At 40.8% G+C, this 24,628-nt stretch overlaps 1 protein-coding gene across 1 annotated transcript in view; it reads left to right on the top strand.

The window, feature by feature from the left end:
• The window catches only part of Grin2a (glutamate ionotropic receptor NMDA type subunit 2A), a 440,150-nt gene that overhangs the window by 360,477 nt on the left and 55,045 nt on the right, over positions 1-24,628 (top strand). The window contains exons 10-11 of the mRNA XM_031362288.1: positions 1,768-1,997; positions 10,421-10,581. Coding sequence (XP_031218148.1) covers positions 1,768-1,997; positions 10,421-10,581 — 391 coding nt within the window. The remainder of the gene's footprint in view (positions 1-1,767; positions 1,998-10,420; positions 10,582-24,628) is intronic.

The following is a 24,628-nucleotide window of genomic DNA, read 5'->3' as shown; positions in this document are numbered from 1 at the left end:
ACCTACCATTTATGAATCTGGAATTTCCAAACTATCCCAAGGACCGCACTCCCAGCCCCATCTCTGATTACTGAATGACTGTCACTTCTGCTGTGACTTCTGTACTTAAGTAGCTAATGAAGTTAGCTAGATTGACTCAAGAGTTCTTGATCTCTTGGGAGTAATTCTAGAAAAATCATAAAACTAGACAAAGAGAATCAAGGGAGATTGAGAATTATAGCATTAGTTGTCTTCTTCACACATTGCATGCTAGATTTTGTCTGTATGTGGGAAAGTGTCTGGCCTCCAGTGGAGAAAGGGTCTTCTCTTAGCTTCCTACACAGAATTCCAGAACTCCCACCCAACAGAACTCAAATCTGATACTTTATGTGTTGCCTTCCCTGCTGCTTTTGCCAGCAGAAAACTGAGTGCATCATTTTGTCATATCTTCATTTACTTAAATGACATAAAAATTAACCTTCTGCTTAAAGAAGGAGCTTTTCTTTCTCAGAGTGAAATCATAGAATGATTTCTTTTTTTGGCTTGGTACAATTTGAAGTCTTGACTGCTTTACCATCCTCATATGCCCCATCCCAATAAATTTCCACATATTGTTCTGCCTCCTTAGTTAAGCCTGTCACAAGGAACACTTAAGAATCTCAAAAGAGACACACTGCTGGGAGCCCTGCAGAGTGATGTGATGTCAGTTCATTCTCTGTGACCTACAATGAAACGTCTCCCATTTGTGAAGTGCTGGAAGAATTAGGCTCTATTGTTCTGTTCCTGAGTGCCTCAGGAAAGAGTATGTGATTCATGTATTGGTATATTGTGGACACTTTTCATATGAACTTGAACAGGAGCAATTTCTAGGGACAACTGAATTAGAATCCTAAGCATGCTCCTGCCATATTGAATGGCTCTTAGGGATAGCCAATAGTGAAGCAATCCACCCTGCACTGCCTGCTTCTGTAGGCTTTTACATTTACTTTAAATTTTTTAATTATTTGAGAGTTTCATAAGTGCATATAATGTGTTTTGATCAAACCTACTCCTAATTCTCTTCCCTCCAAGTTCTCCTTTACATTTTTTTTAGTATAGAATAGAGTTTATTCAGGGCATGGGGAGGAGAGTTGAGAGAAAGGCAGAAAGAGAGAGAGAAGAGAAGAGAAGAAAAGAGGAGAGAGGGAAGGAGAAGAGAAGAGAAGAGAGGAGAAGAGAAGAGAAGAGAAGAGAAGAGAAGAGAAGAGAAGAGAAGAGAAGAGAAGAGAAGAGGAGAGAAGAGAAGAGAAGAGAAGAGAAGTAGAGGCCAACCATGAGTACCTGGAGAGTGAGGGAGAGGATAGTGGGGAGAGGAGGTAAGGAGCAGGAACAAGAGGAGAAGAGAAGGGAGCAAGAGCAAGAGGATTGACTCCTTTACATTTTTAAGGACTTTGGTTTCCCCAAATGGAAATCAAATCCAAATTTAAAACCATGTCTTAGCGCCACTTTTCATGGAAACCCTCGTTTTTGCATAGCTATTTTCTTTTTAAGAAATGTGTTAAAATCCAGTTAGATAGAAATGTGAGGAAAATGCTAATTATGTTAAAGCAAAAAAGGTGTTGACTGCAGTAAAGTTCCAGGGACAAAGGAGGAAGAGAACACTGGTGTGCTTTTACCTTCTAGCCCTCTAATGCTACCAGGAACTGTCAGAGTTCACACACACACACACACACACACACACACACACACACACACACATGAGCGTGCACTCTGAGAAAACACTGTGACTGTTCTTTCTGCCACTTGCAGCTCCCCATGGGCCTTCTTTTACTATTGGAAAAGCTATATGGCTCCTCTGGGGCCTGGTCTTCAACAATTCTGTGCCTGTCCAGAATCCTAAAGGCACAACCAGCAAGATAATGGTGTCAGTGTGGGCCTTCTTTGCCGTCATCTTCCTTGCAAGTTACACAGCCAATCTGGCTGCCTTCATGATCCAGGAGGAGTTTGTGGACCAAGTGACTGGCCTCAGTGACAAGAAGGTAAGGAGAGCCCATTTCCTGGTTGAGTGAGGTTTCATACTAAGTGCTATCCTACAGGGGTGATTCGGGGAGCTGACCGTCCTCTCTATAACCCAAAGGCAGGAGATTTTCCTCATAAATTGCATATTGATCAACTAAATTAGAGAAGGCATCTTAAACTCCATGGCCTGGTGTGTAAAGGAGTGTCTTTCTCAGCTTCTCCATGTGGTCGGTGGCTTCCCATATTTGTAAGATCTGAAGGATGCCCACACCGAGGCTCTGCAGCTCAAGATCACTTGGTAGCACTGGCTGGAACTCAGTCTTCTTGGGGATTTGATGAGGAGGAGGGTGTGCTGCCTAGATAAGGGAAAATGCTGTAGAATGCCCACTGTGAACTCCAATCTCGTGTATACGACATGTCTTGGATTCCTGGCACAGGACATTTTAAAAAGTCATCTATACACACTTAGCCAGAAACACACTTATTTCACCTGTTCATAGCACAATCTAGTCAGCCTGCTCAGCAGCACTTCCAACTCTCTGGAGTGAGCACAGAGGTTTCTATCCCCAGGCTTAGATGTTCTTCACCACACCCCTGCCTCAGTAAGCTGGGCACCATAGCACCTGCTTTCCCATTCTGCACTGAATCCCAGAGAGAACTGTGGCATTTGAGTGACTATTCAGAAATCCTCACAGAGGATGAAGAGAGGTAAAGTGGGTTCATTCTCCTATTGAAATTTTAGCTCAGGAAACAAATCTTGACTTGCTAAACTCAGCAGTGCTGAGCCTGCAGCACAGCAGAGATTTTCTGTCTCGTGTGTAGGGATAATTTGTCTCTTTATAAAACCTCCCTGTCGCATCTTGTTGACACAAGTCTGCATCTACCCGTTCTGCATTCATCTACAAACTGCTGAGTGGAAAATCAGCCCATGAAAAGCCTCTGCAGCTTATCCACAGCACACACTCTGGGAGAAAGAGCTGTGTGGTGTCCTAGAAATGGAAAGACAGCAAGAGGTCAGAGATGGAGTCACCTTCACAAAGGGGACTAGGGAGCTCTGACCTCTCTCAGCGGCCCAGAAATCTGCCCCCACAACTGGAGTAGATGCTTTTCCATCCCAGCAGCCTCTTCCCACAATTCTCTCCATTTTGCTCACCAAAGCTCTCTCCCGTATCTCCAACCTCATCCCCAGGTGGTGCCTTCGGACTTCCTGGGTCCTGTAGACCATTTTACTCTTTTTGTGGCTGCTCTCCCTTGAACTTCAGGTTGGAGAGAAAATATCAAGCCTACAGAGATATTTCTAGGCTACTTGGGCGAACATGACAGACTGAGCCAGAGCTCTGGAGGAACTAGCGTTTTAGTAGGAGGAAATAAACGGTGCACAAGAAAACATCAGAGAAAAGGGAAGTGTTGGGCAGGGAAGGATCTTAAAGAGTTAAGTTGATAAGACTAAAGTTACCTCAGGAAGGAGGGGTTCAGAACTGGCCAGTTTGTATCTGCCCTCTCCCTCTCTCTTTCTCTCTCTCTCCCCAGTAGTGGGGGTGAGCCAAGGATCACTTACACAATGTCACTGAACTCTATCTCTAGCCTTCCTTTTAGCTTCTGTTTTGAGACTAGGTCTCACGACATTGCCCAGGCTGGATCTAAACTCCTTCTGTAGACCATACTAGCTTTGAACTTGAAATTCTTCAGCTTCAATCTCTTAAGTAGTTGGAATTAGAGACTTGCACTTCCAGACCCTGGAAGAAAAAAAATTTTTATAGCACTATAGTACCTAGGAGGTGTTTGATATCAAAGTGTTGGCCTAATGTGTAATTTCATATATGCTATGTTAGATATGTGTACTCTTCACTTGAGTCCACTGGAATTTTTCTAGATCTGTGTCCCCCACACCTTTTCTGGATCTTTGCATGCTTTGCTCATAGCAAGGGTCTTCTTCACTGTGGTGGTAGAGTTGAGGTCACAGGTCACCTCTAAACAACATGAGCAGTACAGAAGCCCAGGTCCCACTTGCTCTTCAGATGGACAGATGGAGGCATGCGGATTCTTCAGAGCTAGCCACAGAATCAAACAGAGACCATTGGACAGAACTTTGGCCAGTTTCCTGCCCCTCTTTTACCCCCTTTCCCTGATTGGTCTGCATTGAAGTCTGTCATCATTAAGTCACTTTCATCTGAAGTTTTGGCTCATGGCTTGGATAGGAGAACCCCGTCTGAAACAAGTGCCATCCATAGGCCACTGAAGGATTGCATCTAGAGGCAGAAAAGTTAGATCTGTCTCCTTTCTTCCAGGGCTAGTCACACCATCTGACCTCACTGCTTGCTGGTTCTTCTCTGTGAATCTGGGATTCACCCTTTTGGAGAAAAGCAAAAGATACTGGAGCAATGCCTTTGCCTTTGCACTAATTAGCTTTCTGTTGCCATGGAAAAACAATGACCAAAACAGCATAGAGAAGAAGGCATTCATCCATCACCAAGGAAAGACAGGACCTAGAGGCAGGAGCTGAAGCAGAGACCATGGAGGACTGCTTCTTTATGGCTTGCTTCTAGGCTCAAGCTTACTTACCTTTCTTAGTTACGAGACCATCTGCTCAGGGTGAACTGGACCCTGCTACATTGATTAGCAAGTTGGAAAATGCCTCTCACATTCCCACACACCAACCTGATGGAAGAGATTCCTCTTCCTACGTTTGTTTAAGCCAAGTTGATGAAAACTATGACAGCTTTATGCCCTTTGAAGTCTTCTACAGGCACAAAGTACCATCCAATGACTCTATTATACGAAGGGTCAGAGATGCAATTCCTAGAGGAAATGACTCGGGAAGGCAGTGGGGAACTCTACTCTGAATGGGAGGCTCTTCCACAAAATCAGTTGAAAAGCAGTTTTGGTTTCTATCATGCTCCTGTGAGTGTACATGGAGGTCAGAGGTCAATGCCAATTGTCTTTCTCAGTCACCCTCTACATAATGATTTTGAAACAGGACCTCTTACTAAACCAGGAGCTCACTTTTTGGAGTAGACTGACTGACCAGCAAGCCCCTGGGATCTCCTTGTTTTGATCCCCTCTTCTCTCCCCTAGTCCTATGTTTATGGTTGTATGCTGCCATCTCCAACTCTTTCTCCCCTCGTCCTATGGTTATAGCTGTATGCTGCCATCTCCAACGCTTTCTCCCCTCATCCTATGGTTATAGCTGTATGCTGCCATCTCCAGTGCTTTCATGGGTGCTGGGAGTCCAGACTCAAGTCCTTAAGTTTATGCAGCAGACACCTAACCTACCAAACCATCTTTCCAGAACTTTTGTTCCAATTTTCAAAGAGAAAGAGAAAGAAATCTCTTGCATTATAGTTTGGAGTCTAAATAATATGGCCACTTGTAGGAAAACTAATTTTAAGCACCAATCATGTGCCTGATCTTTTCTGGTTCAGAGGTACCAGTAGCAGATGCTATAACCCCATGGGACCCAGCTCAGCTCCCATACTCAGAGCATCAAATGCAAACTGATAGTTCTTTTAATTAAATGTTTGATGCAGTTTGACAAACAGAAAATTTCTGAGTAAATGATCTAAATGCTCCTAGAAGGTTAAGGACAGCTACATTAGGAAAGTTTGCAAAATATTAATCTGCACTGAATCAATTTGTTTTAATATGGCACACAGGGGTGATTTTGCTTCAATGTTTAAATCATGAATACCTGAGTGACCCTCAGGTTTGAGAGTTTTTTCTTCAACCAGTGCTTGCTGTGAAAGACAATGTTTGGGGCTCATGGTCTGCATAGATGAACCTGGGCTTAGGTAACAAGTAGGTGAATCTGTGAAGGAAGCTTCAGAGACTATACAGGAAATCTGGAATGCTAGTGAGGACCCTTTCCAAAATGCTGGGAGTGACACTAACAGAGAATTCATGTCTGAGAGGAAGGTCATCTTATTTGGGATCAAACAGACCTGAGTTCAAATGTGAACCTTGACTCTGATGGTCTTAAGGCTTCCCATGTCTCAGCATCCTCAGGGCTCAATTTCTAAACAAAAGAATATGCTAAGTCTGCTCTGACAAGGTGGATGCAAGGAGAGGACTAGGGAGAATCTTCTTCCCACTGTAGGTTACTTGTGCTATTCCCTCCCTCCCACTTCCTTCCACTCACCCCTCCTTCCTGCTCTTGTTCCTCCCTGTTTCTTCTTCTTGTCATTGTCATCATTACTGCCATGTTTAAACCTTCACTTCTGGAACCTTGAAAGTTATTGTATAGATTTGGACTCCTGAAACCACCCATGCAGGGCTTTAGGGGCTTCCCAGGCAGGGGAGATTCTTAGAGTCATGGTGCCTTTTCAGGGGTAGAGAGGCCACAGACTAAGCAGGGAGGCCTCTGAACCAAGTTTTCTCCCCTGAAGGCCACACCATGTTAGTTTCCCATCGAGAAGCATGTGCTGAAGAGATAGCTCAGCCCTTAAAGGTCTTGTCTTGCAGTGCACTAAGATCTGAGCTCTATTCTTAGAACCTGTGCCAAACAGGCCAGGCATAGTGATACAAGCTAACTGTCCCAGTGCTGGGAGGGCCCACCTAGCTGATCTTGGCCACTCACTAGCCAGCCAGCCTGGACTGCCTGAGAGTTCCAGGATGGTGATGATTCTGTCTTTAAGAAGGTGGATGGCCCCTGAGGGCCACACTGGCCACACTGGACGTTCCCTCTAACCTCAACATGCATTGCACTCACTTACATGTGTGCCTGTACACACATGATTAACTAGTACACACAGTTACTAGGTATTGTTGATTTCCAGTCACGGGGGACACATCTCTCCTAATCTACAGCTTAGGTTTCATAAGAATACAGTATGAAGAGATGTACTGGTTAATTGCTGAATTTATTTTGCAAATTATATTTCTTAGCTTTGTGCACGTATCCTTCATCGTAAGTTCCCTCTATAGCTTATTCACTTAGATGACCTTCAGACCTGTCCCCAGGCTGGATGAAAGCTAATTAGGAAAAGGTTCTGTGTTTTCCACACTGGAAAGAGACTGGCTAAAGCTATTCTGAGTGATGACAGTCAGCAAGAACTATACACATGTGACCACTGTGGGACGTGAAATATGATGTGCATGAAACAATCGAGTTACATGCCATTTCAAGCATCTTATGACTATTTCGCAAAGCTATGCACAGTGTATAGTTAAGAGAAACAGGCTCAATGGGCTTCATGGACAGCTCTAAACAATCCAGTTCCCACGTGGGAGATAAGGAGCTGGGAGGAGCTGTCATGATCGGAACTGTGTGATGATGTTGCTGCTCTGTGGTCCTACTGACATGGGAGGCTCTACACCACCAGTTATTGAAGCCACAACTATTGCTCTCTGCATGAATAGGTACCTGACTGGGGGGTAGTCTCACCAGAATCATTCCAGTAGGAAACATGAGGAAACATCTACAGTATAGATCTAGTTGAGAAAGAGGAGCCATTCAGGATCCTAACTTTTCAGGCTGGGGGTCATGACTCTCCAGTGAGCCACAACATTTATGGAAAGGTTTGAAATTTTTGAAACATGTGGATGGATGGTAGTGGGAGTTACACAAAATGAGTATGTTTAATGCCAGTGAAGGATATATTCAAAATGTTTTATGTTCTATGTTTTATACATTCTATTTCAATTTTAAAATATATGAATGTACTTTGAAATCCAGAAAAATACAGCATGGTGCCATCAAAGTGTGTTACATATAGAAAGTTGTGTGTGTGTATATGTGTATGTGTGTGAATATGTGTGTACAGGTAACAATGAAGAATGTATGGTGAATTGTTTAAAACTGTGACAGTCATTGATCTAGTGAGGAAGGTTCCTGGGTGTTAGGGTTGTTGCTGCTGTCTGCGGATATGAGACCTCACAAAGACTTAGGGTTTGTCTGTCTCTGTGCAATCAGAGGAAAGCAAATCTTACTGCTGCATCTCAGCAACAGTTGAAGAATGAAATGGAAGGCTTTTAGTCCAATAGACCATTTCTCCCTGTCTCCAGAGATTGGAGGTGGCTGTTACAACAACTAGATTTATGAGTAGCGCTGTGAGTACCGGTCCACCAGTGCCTGCGGCTGCCCTACAAGGCAGCCCTGGCTGTGTTTTCTCTTCTGGAGATGAGAAAGAAAGGTTGCTGTGTGGCAGAATGAGACCACAGAGCCTTATGCTGTATGCTCTCTCTCTGTCTCTCTGTCTCTCTCTCTCTTCATTTTTCACACACACTTACCCTACATGCATCCATGTGCATATATGCATACAATACATGCATTCACATACATACATATATGTGAATGAATACATATATACACATATGCACACATACATATATACATCCTTACACGCACATACATACACACACAAACATATATATATGCACATACATATACATATGTAATACACACACACACACACACACACAGTGCAAAATCCATCCAGGCAGGATACTTTAAATGAGAGAATGGATGTCCCCCTATCCCACATCCAGATCCAGTTATGCTGCTAATTCTGTTGCAGCATGTCTCATTTAGGAAAAATTATTTTCATCTAGAATGTTTAATTAACAGCAAGAAGTAGGAGTTCTGGAAGTCCGACCAGCACCTGTGTTTGGTCTCTGTCTTGAGTAAACTTGGATACTTTGTCTAGATGTTCCTTGTTTTGTGTAAAGCAGGCAGATATGCCAGTTGAAGAGATTCCATGGAAATGTGGTCCTAGGACTGGCATTGGTTTCTTGGGAATATTTTTAGGCTTTCAGAATCTCCAGGTCCTCACCAATATTTTATTTACTTTTGAGACAATGCCTTGATGTGTGGCCTAGGTTAGCACTGAACTTGTGACCCTACTGCTTCAGCCTGAATGCTATGATATGGATGTGCATCATCATGACCATATTTTACACAGGTCATATAATTGAAGCCTCAGTTTCCTCATATATAAAATGACGTTGTAATATTAACCTCCTGCTGTAGGATTACATGACCAATATCTTTAGAAGTTTGGGGCACACTGTTATCCCCTTGTAAGCCCTGGGCAAATATCAGTCATTACAAAATAAGCTGACAAAACATGGTTCTTTGTGATCATAGTTTCATAATTCACAGTTTGTAGAAAAATACAGCTTGGGCTATTGGTTTTGCCCACAACAAACAAGAGACACTAAAGTATTAGTTCCTAATGCTTTCTTGACTGCTGCTATTTGGTGGATGTTTTATTCTTCAGTTTTCATAATAATTCTATAAGGGAACTGCTGGTATGATCCCTACTGCAGGTTTGAAAGAAGATGGGAGACAGGATGGCATGAAATGACTTACCCATAGTCTCTAGTTGGGAGGGACAGATTCTCAGCTAAGTCTCATGGCCCCTGCCTATGCTATCTCTAGGGACAATTGTAGTTTTAGGATGCAGGTTATACCAACTGACTTTAATTTGATCAAATACTCTAAAACTTGATCCAAGTACATTTTGTACATAATTAAATGTTCTAACAAAACATGTTGTTGTGTGCAATTCAAGTTATCCTAATAAAATGTTTTAAGGCTGTGAACATGGGGCTGGAGTGATGTCTCAGTCAGCCAAGTGCCTTGCATGCATGAGGACCCAAATTTCATCTCCTAGAACTTCATCCACACTAAATTATTTGGAAAGTTCCAGGTCCAGTAAAAGACTCTGTGTCAAAACACAAGGTAGATTTTGTCATGAGGAATGATGTGTATGATTCATGTCTGCCCTGCACATGCAGGCACACACATACATACCTGCAAACACGCACATGCACACACGTGTACACATGCATGCTATTAACAGGTAGTATCAGTCAGTTAGTCAAGAAAGATTCATGGAACTAGAAAACTTCTATGAAACCCGAGAACCCAGGAAGTAATCAGTGGGTTCTTTGGATCACAAACTTAACCTGGGTTTGCCATGGGCCAGGCATTGTGGCAGGTAACTGTTAGGACTCCATAAATACTGACTGTGTAAATGATTGAATGGAGGATGAATGAGTTACAGCATATGACCATATTCTGGAGCTGAGAGCAAGGTATGATTGGTAGTAATCACAAAAGGAAAGATTGTCACAAAACAGATAACTGACTTTGCATAAAGTAGACCCTTACCTCCTGGAGCATATCTTACTGCCAACTATGCGCCTCGCATGATGTTAGTCTCTTCAATGGCACAGGAAAGCTATCCCCAGCAAATATTCATTGACCAACCCCTGTTCTTGCTTCTGGGGAACAGAATAGAGAATGGAAACAAAACCACAAGCTAGACGCTGTTCTGCCTCCCTAGAGGTCACAGACCCATGGAAGACGTGGTTGAGCACAAAGAGCCTGAGCAAATCTCTTTTTCTGTTCTTTACTGCTACATGTTGAACTGCCACTGTGTGAATGAATGCTCACTGGTTTCCTCTCTCTCTTCCTTTTCCTCCCCAACTGCACCCACCCCAGTTCCAGAGACCTCATGATTATTCTCCACCTTTCCGATTTGGGACAGTACCCAATGGAAGTACAGAGAGGAATATTCGTAACAACTACCCCTATATGCATCAGTACATGACCAAATTCAACCAGAGGGGAGTAGAGGATGCCTTGGTCAGCTTGAAAACTGGGTAAGAACATTCATTCCTTCTTCTCTGCAGGAATTGAGTCTTTAAATCTGACAGAAACAGACTCTGCATGGCTTGGTGCTTATCTGTGAGAATTTTCTGGAGAGATAGCTCAGGCTAGATGCCCCCCAGCAGAGGAGTGTTTGTGTTAATATGATGATCATCACAGGCTTCTTGTTAAGAGAAAGCAACCCACAAAGTAAGGAAATGTGAAAAACCCAGAGGGGTTCCTTAAACTGATAAAGAAGTTGATTCAACTCCATGGGATATCTTTGTCAAGTAGAAAGACCTAAAAAGGTTAAAGCTTAAAGAAAGGAAAACTAGATTTCTATTAGCTTATTTTGGGGAGGGTAAAGTACTAGTAGCAGCTTGATAGTACAATATTGATGAAGGTGGCTGGGGATGATGCTCAGAGGCAGTTTGTGTCTAGAATGCAAAAATCCAAATTTCACCCATGAGACACTGAGCAAAGAATGGTGTGAGGAGAAAGGAAACAGGAAAGGAAAGATATGAGAACTTAAATGCTTTCTAAAGACACAGCCAGAGTTTTGGTCTACCCATTGACATGATAGAATGAAGCTGTCTTAGTCAAGGGTCTCTAGATTTCCTGTTCAGGCTGACTATCCTGATACCAGCGCTGGCTCTGTACCACCTTCAGGGAATAATTTCTGTTAATATTGAGATGACTCCTTGGTTTGGGTATTTTTCTCACATGAGTGCATTGATACTCATCATACATGTACATATACATATGTTTATATAAATGTATATATAAGCAAATACACACACACACACACACACACACACACACACACACACACACACAAAGGAAATCTGTTAAAATGGCTTACAGGCTGTTGTCCAGTTAGTCCAACAATGGTTGTCTACTAATGAAAGGTCCACAAATATAGCAATTGTTCAGTCAGTAGTGTTGGATGTCTCAGCTGGTCTTCAGTATATGCTTGCAAGCAAGAACAAGAAGGCAAAAGAACAAGCTTCTTTCTTCCATGTTCTTTATATAGGTTGCCAGGACAAAGTGTGGTCCAGACTAAATGTGTATCTTTCCACCTCAAAAGATCTGGATTGAATGTTGGTCTTCCTACTTAAAATTATTTAATTAAGAAATAAAACCATCACAAGGGTTCCCAGCCAGCTGGTTTTTAGTTAATTCCAGATAGAGTCAAGTGGACAACCAAGAATAGTCATTACAAATTAACACCTTGTCAACTTGATGTACAACATATCTCCTTGTGTTGTATTTTCACTTATGAATGAAAACAACTAGGTCATAGTTATGTCTAACATGATATAAATATTAATTGTACAAGTAAACATATTATACATTTTAAAATGGGTGGCAATGTCCCTTAAGGGACATTCTTTGAGTATCTAAAACTCAGCTATGATAACCACTGATATTCTCTTAATTGATGTTACATTATATGATAAAGAAGTTAAGGGAAGAAAACACAAATATCTGTACAAACACATACTTAACAAATTATGACAGAAATGCTTAAGTCAATTATAATTCTTATTTCTGCAACTGGTAACATCCTTAGATGGTATTACCAACTACCTTCTACTCCTCACTCTGTATCCCCCACCTTCAGCAAGCAACTCAGCAAGCCTTGGCTCTTTTCCTGGCAGAGTGACCCATGCCTTCATCCCTCATGAGTCTGTGCCCTTTTTCATTTTCCCTGGATTAGGCTGTTGTAGTTTCCCATTGACTTTAACAAAAACACCCTGTGGCAGTTTGACTATGCTTGGCCCAGGGAGTGGAACTATTAGGAGGTGTGGTCTTGTTGGAGGAAGTGTGTCACTGTCAGGGTGGGCTTTTAGAGGCCGTCTTTCTAGTTGCCTAGAAGCTAGTCTTCTGTTTGCCTTTGGAACAAGACAGAACTATCAGTTCCTCCAGCACCATGCCTGCCTGGATGCTGGCATGCTTTCTGCCATGATAATGGACTGAACCTCTGTACCTGAAAGCCAGTCCTAGTAAAATAGCCTTTATAAGAGTTGCCTTGGTCATGGTGTCTCTTTACAGCAATAAAGTCCTAACTAAGACAGAAGTTGGTACCAGGAGTCGGATATTGTTGTGATAGCCATGACCATATTTTTGTTTGGAGGAATGTCGATTTTGAGACTTTGAATTTGAAAAGCAATGGAATGCTTTAAGTCGGGCTTTTAATGGGACATCTAGTAGGAATATGGAAAACATTCATGAGAACTCGAGATAATTCTTATGATGTTTTTGGTGAAGAGTGTCACTGCCTTTACCCATGTCTGAAGAGTCGACCAGAGGCTAAGCTAAACAGGTTTAGATTCATTGTATTGGTAAGAGAGTTCTCAAATCAACCAAATTTAGACTGTGGTTCACTCTTATGAAGGGCATTCTAATAAAGCATAGCAAGCTTAAAAAGAAAAAAAAAATACAAATGTATGGTTTAAGTAATGAAGGGGCACCAGGAAGTGAAATGGAGCTGAATCCTATGTTCAAGGAGATAAATATATTAAGAAAGTGGTGACTTCGGGGCAAGATCCTACCCAGCTAAGCTTGTTGTTTATGCATTTGCAGCTGAACAAGAAATAGTTATGCCATGTTAGGCATTATTACCTGATTGTTTTCATTTGTACTTTTATTCTGGAATGAACTACAATCCAGAAATGAAGGACACAGACTTTTGATCTGCATCTGGAGGAATAGTGACCATGAAAGATCAGATCCAGGCATGGTAGTACATACATGCCTTTAATCCAAGGAGAGAGAGGCAAATGGATCTCTGAGTTCAAGGCCAGCCTGCCACAGAACAAGTTCCAAGTAGAGAAAAGCTTAGGTCCAGGTGTGGTGATACATACCTTTAATCCCAGCATTCAGTAGAGCCATGTAGACCTCTGAGTTCAATGTCCATCTATAGAGCAAATTCCATGATAGTCAAGCTTAGGCAGTGAAGGAGCTGGAAAATAGAAAGCTGGTGATAGTATAATAGAACAAGAGGGCTGTGTTCCAGCTCCAGCAAGCAGCAGAACTCAGAAGCTTTGACCATGTGTCCCTGGCTTTAGAGACAAAAATAGTAGGGACTGTTGGGACAATTAATGCTGGTTAGCTGGAGCTAAAAAATTAATGGTGATTAAAAAGAGACCAGTATCAATGAGATGAAATCTTCTGGGAAATGTTTTCTGAGATCACAAAGAAGCTGTGTTCCAGAGATAAAACCAAGGTTGTACCTTGTGCTGCAGCTGGAGTAGGTAATGTGTAATAATCATCCAGGTGGTACTGGTTTGAAGGCATGAAGGGGTCATGGAAAGCAGCTGAGGCTTGGCTCTATGAGAGGCCAGAGAAGTTCACTGGTGAAGGTGCAGCCTTAGTTGCTGTTGACGGCCCAAGCCTGAGGGGTCATACAAATAAGCTGAGGATTGGCACCATGAAGAGAGCCTATGAGAGGTATTGTAGAAGCCTAGTTGCAGTGGAAGACCCCAGTATATTGGTCTCGATGCCAGTACCACGGGATGACCACCAAGAGCAGCAGCAGCAGTGGAGTGGAGTCAACCATAGTCTAGAATGCTACAGAGGATAAAGCTGGATATGTGACCCTTGCAAGCTCTTTGGGAGAGCCCAGAAGATCATGTGTGCATCCCAGACATTGAAACAAGAAGCTGTGAAGTTGAGGTTGCTCTGGCAACCCTAAGATGTTAGAAATGCCAAAGCCATGGGATATCTGCTGAGGAAAGCTGCTAACAGGGAGTGGAGCCAGCCCAGGGAAAGAATTGTATTGCAGCCAACAAAGCTAAAAGAAGTTGGACATCAGACATGGAGATACAGAGTTTGGAGTTTGCCCAGCTGGTTTTTAGTCTTGCTTTGGTCCAGTATTTCCTCACTATGAAGGTTTGGAATGGTAATGTACACCCTGTGATGTTGGAGGTATGTGATCTGCTTTTTTATTTTGATTTTATACGGCATTACCATTAAGAGATTGCATGAATCTCAGAAAAGAGTTTGATCTTTGGACTTTTAACAGTGTTAAGACTGCTATAGTCTATGGGAACTTTTGAAGTTGGAATAAATGTATTTTACATTATGCTATGACTAGATATGTGCCATCCCTTGTCCCCCACCCCACAGATTCATGTGTCTGAACAAGCCTATGGAAGGCCAGGGTGTGGAATATGATGGTTTGAATATGCTTGACCCAGAGAGTGGCACTATTAGGAGGTGAGGCCTTGTTGGAGGAAGTGTGTCACTGTGAGGGGTGGATTATGAGTGGCCTTCCTCCTAGCTGCCTGGAAGCTAGTCTTCTCCTGTTTGCCTTTGAAACAAGATATAGAACGCTCAGCTCCTTCAGTGCCATGCCTGCCTGGACACTGCCATGCTTTCTGCTATGATGATAATGGACTGAGTCACTAATCCTGTAAGCCAACCCCAGTGAAATGTTCTTTATAAGAGTTGCCTTGGTCATAGTGTCTCTTCACAACAATAAAGTCCTAACTAAGACACATCCTAAAGGATATTCTGGACTCCAGGCATAATCTTTCTTATCTCCTTTGCAGAAAAGCAATCCAATTTTTCATTGGCGATATGGATCAATCATCCCTCTTAACACTTATTCCTTTCTTAACCTGTTCACTTAAGGGCATCAGAAGCCCAAAGTGGCCAGGTAGGAAGTCTGAACTTCCAGTTAAGTGGAATGTTTGTTGTGGCTCCTTGAAGGAGCATGTCCTACCTCTGGAACCACAACTTCTAGGCCAGCAGAAGATAAAGTCTCAGGAACAGGAAGCAAATTTTCCTAGTGGGTCACTAGGTGTGATAGTGAGTGGAGCTACCCTTCCTTCCACCCCTTGATTCTTGGACCCGGGGATACTGGTGTGGGAGAAGCCATACCATATGTTAGCCACTGACTCAAAGAATATATTACATTCTTGAGAATCCTGCCTCAGCCCTCCAAGCTGTTGCCACCCAATTGTCATTGTAACTATGACTTTGAAAGCCATTCCTTCTTTCTACTAGGCTGTTTGCTTCAGGGTGGTGGGAAACAAGGTAAGATCATTGCATTCTATGATCCATGGGCCAATTGTCATACTTCAATAGCTGTGATATGAGTTCTATGGTCAGAAACTATTCTGTGTGGAATTCCATAATGAGGGATAAGGCATGCTATAAGTCCATGGATTCTATAAGTGTCTTGGTAGAAACATTACATTTGAAAAGGCAAATCCATGACCAGAATGAGTATCTACTCCAGTAATGACAAAACATGTCCTTTCCATGAAGGAAGTGGTCCAGTGTAGTCCACTTGGAAGCGGAGCACTGGCTGGTCTCCCTGGGGAATGGTGCTGTATCTGGGGCTCAGTACTGTTCTCTGATGTTAGTAGATCTATCAGTCAAAAGCAAGTATAGTCAGGTCAGTCTCTGGAGCCTACACATATACTCACAGGCAAGTGCATCTGCACAGACAAGTGCATATACAAACACAGAAAAGATACCACAGGGTGAGGAGCTGGTTCATCTGGATAAAGCATTGACCACACAAACATGAGTACTTAGATCTTATCCAAAAGAATCTACTTTTGTTTGTTTAGTTTTAAGCCAGGTATGGTGGTATTTGAAATCCTAGTGTGGTCATAGTGGTGGTAATGGTGGGTAGGGATAGAGGTTGTGGTGGTGAGTAGGGACAGGGAGCTTCCTGGCTGGTCAGCCTGGATCATTTAGTGAGCTCCAGGCCAGGGAGAATCCAAGTCTCAACAAATAAGGTAGAGAATACTCAAACAATCTGACACTGAGCTCTGGTTGCCTCATGTATATGACACACATGAATGTACCCATTCCCAAGCCCCCACACATAAGAGAAAGAAAACTACCACATTCAGTGGTCATGAGCTTGGGCTCTGGAGACAGGCATGGCCTCTTCCTACTATTAATTCTGTGATTTCTGTGTGTGACCTTTATGTAATCATCCCGAGCCTCATCTTTAAAGTGGGAATAATCACAGAGCCTAATTCATGAGAATTCTGTGAGAAACAAGATGGACAAATGTGCTAGAGAGAGAGAGCATTTTGAGTAGCACCTGGCATAAGATGGTACTTATTGCTATTGCTGTCATTTGTTACAAAGGTTAAATTCCATTTGGACATCTTTAAAAAGTCAGAATGTGTGAAATATAATTTAGAAGGATTCCATTAAATGATTTCATTTTAAATGAAGGAATTTTATAATGAGAGAACTTTTGATTATCTAGAAAATTAGCTTCAATGGGGATTTCAGTCATTTGGGGTTTCTGCGCCTGACATGTGACTGCAGGGACAGTATCCTCACGGGCCCTCAGCTGCTTCCTCTTGCTTCTTACTTTGGGGAAACTAAGAAGCTCCTTATCCCTGTCAAACTAAACCCAGATCTCTGCATAGTTCCTCAGGAATATGGTCAGAGAGCATTCTCCCCTGTCAGGCCTGTGTTTTCAATTTGATCAGTATCTTAGCACAGACAGGAAGAACATTTCTTCCAAAGTTAAGCCCATGACTTATGCAAAACTCACATATGGCTTGTTCTAGCATGGAATGATTTAAAAAAATCCTTTCTATATTCACAACAACACAAAAAGTTGGGTATTAAATAAATTATTCGATGACTCTGTACTAACTGGTGTTGTGGGCTAGTGGTCCATGGCAGTAGCCGCCCACCCCATCTTTAATAGTGTCTTCCAACCACTCTTGTCACTCCCAAAGCTGAAGGTCAGTTCCTGCTACTACAACCCATAAATAACATCAATATGCTTGTTCTACTTTTCTGTCTGTCTTCTTTAGCACAGGATTCTGAGTGTGAGGATCTTGCAATAAGTTCTAGGTCTCATTTCTCATGACAGTATAGAGTCTCATGACCATACACTTGACAAGTTTATCTGCCTTTCTCTGTCCTGGTCGATGTGTGAGTACTGTTCTGCTTGGGGTGTTATGGATCTGATCTTAAGGATATCCCTGTATGTGTCTTGTTTTGCCCATGCTTCTCCTTGTGGGAATTGCTGGGGCATGGAGTCCGTATAGATTTGATTTTAGCAGATACCACAAAAGAATTTTTATGACTTTAAAACTTAGCCATGGTGTGGGTTTTTTTCTAAAGGTTCTTTTCACAAATGTCTATGGTATTGTTTCAGATGAACAGACAGACCATGAACACAGCATGGATGATGTCACTGAAGGCTGGATCCTTGTCTTCCATTTGTCACCCAGAACTCAAACATGGGTTATTTTCCTTCATTTTTTTTTTAAATACAATATTACGAAAAGAAAAAGAAAAAGAAGCATTACAGAAGCAGAAACCAGCCAAGGTTACAAATTGTACAAATTGTTTCCTGAAAGCCGTATAGTAATTATGACATCCAACTTGGGAAAGGTGGGCAGATGGCGGTCTGCCCTGTACTCGATCTCCCATGTAAGAGCTGCTTTGGGTTCCTTCAAATCCAGAAGCAGGACCTACAGGGATAGGAATTATCTCTTTGGTGACAACTGCATGCTAGGCATTAGGGATGAGAGCTTAGTAGGCCTCCACCAGGAAGGTTTGCACTTACTGGGGATAATGCTAGTAGAAACCACATGTGTTTCAAACAGACTCCATGGTTAATTGTTGGAATAAATTAAGGTTTGAATAGATAGTACATTTGTATATTTCAAAAATTAAAAAAAAAATCAACACTTGTGCTTAATGTTGTAGCTCTATTATCCAAGTTTTACAAGAAAACATAAATTTGAGTCCTGCTTTTACAAAATGAGTTCAAGACTACCCTTGGCAACTTTCTCCAGATAAGAAGTAAAAAGAGGGCTGGGGATATAGTTCAGTGAAGAGCATAAAAGAACTAGGTTCTTTGTATACATTGGGTGTTAGCCCTCTAGCAGATATAGGATTGGTAAAGATCTTTTCCCAATCTGTTGGTTGCCCTTTTGTCCTATTGACAGTGTCCTTTGCCTTACAGAAGCTTTGCAATTTTATGAGGTCCCATTTGTCAATTCTTCATCTTACAGCACAAGCCATTGGTGTTCTTGTTCAGGAAGTTTCCCCTGTGCCCATGTACTCTAGACTCTTCCCTGCTTTCTTTTCTATTAGTTTCAGTGTATCTGGTCTTATGTGGAGGTCCTTGATCCACTTCGACTTGAGCTTTAACAAGGAGATAAGAATGGGTTGATTTGCATTCTTCTACATGCTGACTGCCAGTTGAGCCAGCACCATTTGTTGAAAATGCTGTCTTTTTTTCCCACTGCACAGTGTTAGCTCCTTTGTCAAAGACCAAGTGACTATAGGTGTGTGGGTTCATTTCTGGGCCTTCAATTCTATTCCATTGATCTATCTGCCTGTCATTGTACTAATGCCATGCAGTTTTTATCATAATTGGTCTGTAGTACAGCTTGAGGTGAGGGAGGGAGATTCCACCTGAAGTTCTTTTATTGTTGAGAATAGTTTTTGCTATCCTAGGTTTTTTTGTTATTCCAAATGAATTTGCAAATTGCTCTTTCTAACTCTGTGAAGAATTGAATTGGAATTTTGATAGAGATTGCATTGAATCTGTAGATTGTTTTTGGCAAGATGGCCATTTTTACTATATTAATCCTGCCAATCCATGAGCATGGGAGATCTTTCCATCTTCTGAGATCTTTGATTTCTTACTTCAGAGACTTGAAGTTCTTGTCATACATATCTTTTACTTGCTTAGAGTCACACCAAGGTATTTTATATTATTTGTGACTATTGTGAAAGGTGTGGTTTCCTTAATTTCCTTCTTAGCCTGTTTATCCTTTGTGTAGAAGAAGGCCACTGATTTGTTTGAGTTAATAGTATACCCAGCAACTTTGCTGAAGTTGTTCATCAGGTTTAGGAGTTCTCTGGTTTATGAGTTTTTGGGGTCGCTTAAGTATACAATCATATCATTTGCAAATAGTGATAATTTGACTTCTTCCTTTCCAACTTGTATCCATTTGATCTCCTTTTGTTGTCTAATTGCTTTGGCTAGGACTTCAAGTACAATATTGAATAGGTAGGGAGAGAGTGGGCAGCCTTGTCTAGTCCCTGATTTTAGTGGGATTGCTTCAAGTTTCTTTCCATTTAGTTTGATGTTAGCTACTGGTTTTCTGTATATTGCTTTTACTATGTTTAAGTATGGGCCTTGAATTAATGATCTTTCCAAGACTTTTATCGTGAAGGGATGTTGGATTTTGTCAAATGCTTTCTCAGTATCTAATGAGATGATCATATGGTTTTTTTCTTTGAGTTTGTTTATATAGTTGATTATGTTAATGGATTTTGGTATATTGTACCATCCCTGCATCTCTGGGATGAAGCCTACTTGATCATGATGGATGATCATTTTGATGTGTTCTTGGATTCAGTTTGTGAGAATTTTATTGATTATCTTTGCATTGATATTCATAATGGAAATTGGTCTGAAGTTCTCTATCTTTGTTGGGTCTTTGTGTGGTTTAGGTATCAGAGTAATTGTGGCTTCATAGAATGAATTAGGTAGCATACCTTCTGTTTTTATTTTGTGGAATAGTTTGAGGAGTACTGGTATTAGGTCTTCTTTGAAGGTCTGACAGAACTCTACACTAAACCCATCTGGTCCTAGGCTTTTTTGTTGGTTGGGAGACTATTAATGACTGTTTCTATTTCTTTAGGGGATATGGGACTGTTTAGATTGTTTATCTGATCTTGATTTAACTTTGGTATCTGGTATCTGTCTAGAAAATTATACATTTCATCCAGGTTTTGGACTGAGCACAGGTCCCCAGTGGAGGAGCTAGAGAAAGGACCCAAGGAGCTGAAGGGGATTGCAGCCCCATAGGAAGAACAACAATATGAACTAACCAGTACCCCCAGAGCTCTCAGGGACTAAACCACCAACCAAAGAGTACACATGGTGGGACTCATGGCTCCAGCTTCTTATGTATCAGAGGATGGCCTAGTCAATCATCAATGGGAGGAGAGGCCCTTGGTCCTGTGAAGGTTCTATGCCCCATTGTAGGGGAATTCCAGGTCCAGGAAGCAGGAGAGGGTGAGTTGGTGAGCAGAGGGAGGGGGAGTGAATAGGGGTTTTTTTATAGGTGAAGCCAGGAAAAGGAAGAACATTTGAATTGTAAATAAAGAAAATATCTAATAAAAAGAAAGACTATTGGGTATAATTATATGCAAATAAGAACATACCCTTTAAAAAATAGATGAAATAAAGTAAAATATCCATTCCAAAAAAAAAAAAAAAAGTAGGTTCAATCCCCTGCATCATCCAAAACAGAGAACATACATGAAAAATGAACAGTTAAATTCTCTTTCTGTGCTGTTCTTCCTCAGCCTCAGACTCTCCCTCCATAGTAAACAAATACATTTACTCTATCTTCTATTCCCCTGGCATCTTCCAGATTGTTCTATGTCAGTGCATAAGCTTTCATTTGTAAAGGACCCATGTTGTATTTATCTGATGCCCTACTGATAGAGAGTTAAGTTTTCTCCAATATTTTGCTATTGCAAATAATATTCCAATGGAGACTATCCATGTATATCTTGTGTAATGTAAAATTAATTTCTTGAAATAGTTGGTCAAACATTATATATAATTTTAACTTTGGCAGATGTTGACAAATTTCTTTTTTTTAAAAAAATAGTATATTTACCCTGTCTGTTTCTCCAAGGTGGTTACCAGCACGACTTCCAGTTCACCTTCTGAACAGTTCTACTAAGGAAAGTTTTAATTTGGACATTTTTATTATAAGTGAGTTTGACCAACTTTTTAAAAAGAAGAAACATTTTTTAACCAGTTCATCAATTTTGATCCTGTCAAAGATGTTTCTTCCACATTTATCTTATTTTTTATAGTTGAATATATTAATCATTACTATGGCTTTTGAATTTTGAGTTATAATTCAAAAATCTTCATTTACCCTGAAGTTACAGAATAAATCTCTTGCATTTTCCTCCATTTTAGTTTATTTACTTATACAATCATTTATTTATTTATGTATTTATGTATTCATTCATTTATTTTACTTATTTATTTATTTATTATAACTGAAATGTTGTCCCCTTGGTTTCCCCTCCCAGAGTTTCTCACCCCCTCCTTTTCCCATTTGCCTCTGAGAGGGTGCTCCACCCCCCGTCTGAGCATTCCCCTTCACATGGGCATCAACTCTCTACAGTATTAGGTGTATCCTCTCCCACTGAAATCAGACAAGGCAGTCCTCTGTTCCATATCTGCCCAGGACCTCAGACCATCCTGTGTATGCTCTTTGGTTGGTGGCTTAGCTTAGTCTCTGGGATCTCCCAGGGACCCAGGTTAGTTGACACTGTTGGTCTTCCTATAGGGTTGCCATCCCCTTCAGCTCCTTCAATCCTTCCCCTAACTCTTCCATAGGGTTCCCCAACCTCAATCCAATGGTTGGGTGTAAACATCTGCACTTGTCTGATCAGATGCTGGTAAGAGCATCTCAGAGGACAGCCATGCTAGGCTCCTGTCTGCAAGTACAACATAGCATTAGTAATAGTGTCAGGCTTTGGTGCTCACCCATGAGATGGATCCCAAGTTTGGCTGTTCACTGGGCAACCTTTCCTTCGGTCTCCGCCCCATTTTTGTCCCTGCATTTCTTTTAGACAGGTATAATACCAGGTCAAAATTTTGAGGGTGGGTTCATGACTCTATCCCTCTACTAGGGGCCTTGTCTATCTACTGAAGGTGGTATCTTAAGGTTCCATCTCCCCATTGTTAGACATTTTGGCTAAGGACCCCCACTGAGTCCTGGAAGCCTCTCACATCCCAGATCTCTGGGAATTCTAGAGTTTCCTACTCCACCTCCACCCATCCCAGGAGTGGTATAATTAACCTGAGAGATCTTTCCATCTTCTGAGGTCTTCTTCAATTTCTTTCTTGAGAGACTTGAAGTTATTGTCATACAGATCTTTCACTTGCTTGGTTAGAGTTACACCAAGATATTTTGTACTATATGTGGCTATTGTGAAGGGTCTTGTTTCCCTAATTTCTTTCTCAGAAGTTATCGTCATACAGATCTTTCACTTGCTTGGTTAGAGTTACACCAAGATATTTTGTACTATATGTGGCTATTGTGAAGGGTCTTGTTTCCCTAATTTCTTTCTCAGCCTGTTTATCATTTGTATAAAAGAAGTCAACTGATTTGTTTGAGTTAATTTTATATCTAGCAACTTTTCTTAAGTTTATCAAGTGTAGGAGTTCACTCATTGAATTTTGGGGGCAACTTAAGTATAATATCATATCATCTGGAAATAATGATACATTAACTTCTTCTTTTCTAATTTTTATCCCTTGATTCCCCCCCCTTTTTTTTGTTTAATTGCTATAGCTAGAACTTCAAGTACTATATTGAGTAGACAGGGAGAGAGTGGACAGCCTTGTCCCTGATTTTGGTGGGATTGCTTCAAGTTTCTCTCATTTTAATTTGATATTGGCTGTTGGTTTGCTGTATATTGCTTTTATTATATTTAGTTATGTGCTGTGGATTCTTGATCTCTCCAAGACTTTAAATATGAAGGGGTTTTGGATTATGACAAAGGCTTTTTCAGAATCTAATGAGATGAGTATGTGACTTTTCTTTGAGCTTGTTTATATAGTGGATTACATTGATGAAATTTTGTGTATTGAGCCATCCCTGCAGCCTACTTGATCATGGTGAATAATGTTTTTGATGTGTCCTTGGATTTGGTATGTGAGAATTTTATTGAGTATTTTTATATTGAAAATAAGCAAAATTGGTCTGAAATTTTCTTTCTTTGTTGGGTCTTTGTGTGGTTTAGGTATCAGAGTAACTGTGGCTTCATAAAATGAATTACACAGTGTTCCTGTTTTGTGGAATAATTTGAATATTGGTATTAGATCTTCTTCAATGGTTTGATAGAATTCTGTACTAAAACCTTCTGGCCCAGGACTTTTTTTTTTTTATTTTGGTTAGGAAGTTTTTAATCACTGCTTATATTTCCTTAATGGTTATGGGACTGTTTAGATAGTTTACATGGTCTTGATTTAATTTTGGTATGTGGTGTCTGACTAGAAAATCATTCATTTCATCTAGATTTTCTGGGTTTGTCCGGTATAAGCTTTTGTAGTAAGATTTGATAATTTTTTAAATTTCCTCAATTTCTGTTGTTTTGTTCCCCCTCTCATTTCTGATTTTGTTATTTTGAATACTGTCTCTGTACCTTTTAATTAATTTGGCTGTTCGTCTATCTTGTTTATTTTCTCAAAAAAAAAAAAAAAAACCCAGCTCTTAGTTTTGTTTATTCTTTGTATTGTTCTCGTTGTTTCCAATTTACTGATTTCAGCCTGAGTCTATACCTTTTGGTGTGTTTGCTTCTTTTTGTTATAGAGCTTTCAGGTGTACTGTTAAGTCCCTAATCTAGGATCTCTCCAATTTCTTTATGAAGGCACTTAGTACTATAAATTTTCCTCTTAACACTGCTTTCAGTGTGTCCCATAACTTTGGGTATACTTTTCCTTAATTTTCATTGAATTCTAGGAAGTCTTTCATTTCTTTCTTTATTTCTTCCACGACCAAGTTAAAATTGAATAGAGAGTTATTCAGTTTCTATGATTATATGGGCTTTTTGTTGTTATTGAATTCCAGCCTTAGTTCATGCTAATCTAATGAAATGCATGGGATTATTTCAATCTTCCTGTATTTGTTGAGGTTTGTTTTGTGTCCAATTATATGATCAGTGGAGAAGGTTCTATGAGGTGCTAAGAAGGTACATTCTTTGATTTTAGGGTGAAATATTGTGTAGATATCTGTTAAATCCACTTGGTTAATAACTTGTGTTAGTTTCACTGTCTATGTTCAGTTTCTGTTTCAATGACTTGACCATATTTTGAAATTTGGGTATTGAAGTCCCTCACTAATATTGTGTGGGGTTCAATGCATGCTTTGAGCTTTAATAAGGTTTCTTTTACAAATGTGGATGCCCTTGTATTTGGGGCATAGATATTCAGAAATGAGATGTTATGTTGGTAGATTTTACCTTTGCTGATTATGAAGTGTCTTTCCCCAGAGGTTTTTTTTTTTT

Source organism: Mastomys coucha, unplaced genomic scaffold (genome assembly GCF_008632895.1).
Source record: "Mastomys coucha isolate ucsf_1 unplaced genomic scaffold, UCSF_Mcou_1 pScaffold12, whole genome shotgun sequence".
In the NCBI taxonomy this organism is placed as follows: domain Eukaryota; kingdom Metazoa; phylum Chordata; class Mammalia; order Rodentia; family Muridae; genus Mastomys; species Mastomys coucha.
The sequence above is the reverse complement of the archived record's forward strand: the minus strand, read 5'-3'. Positions and strand labels throughout refer to the sequence as shown.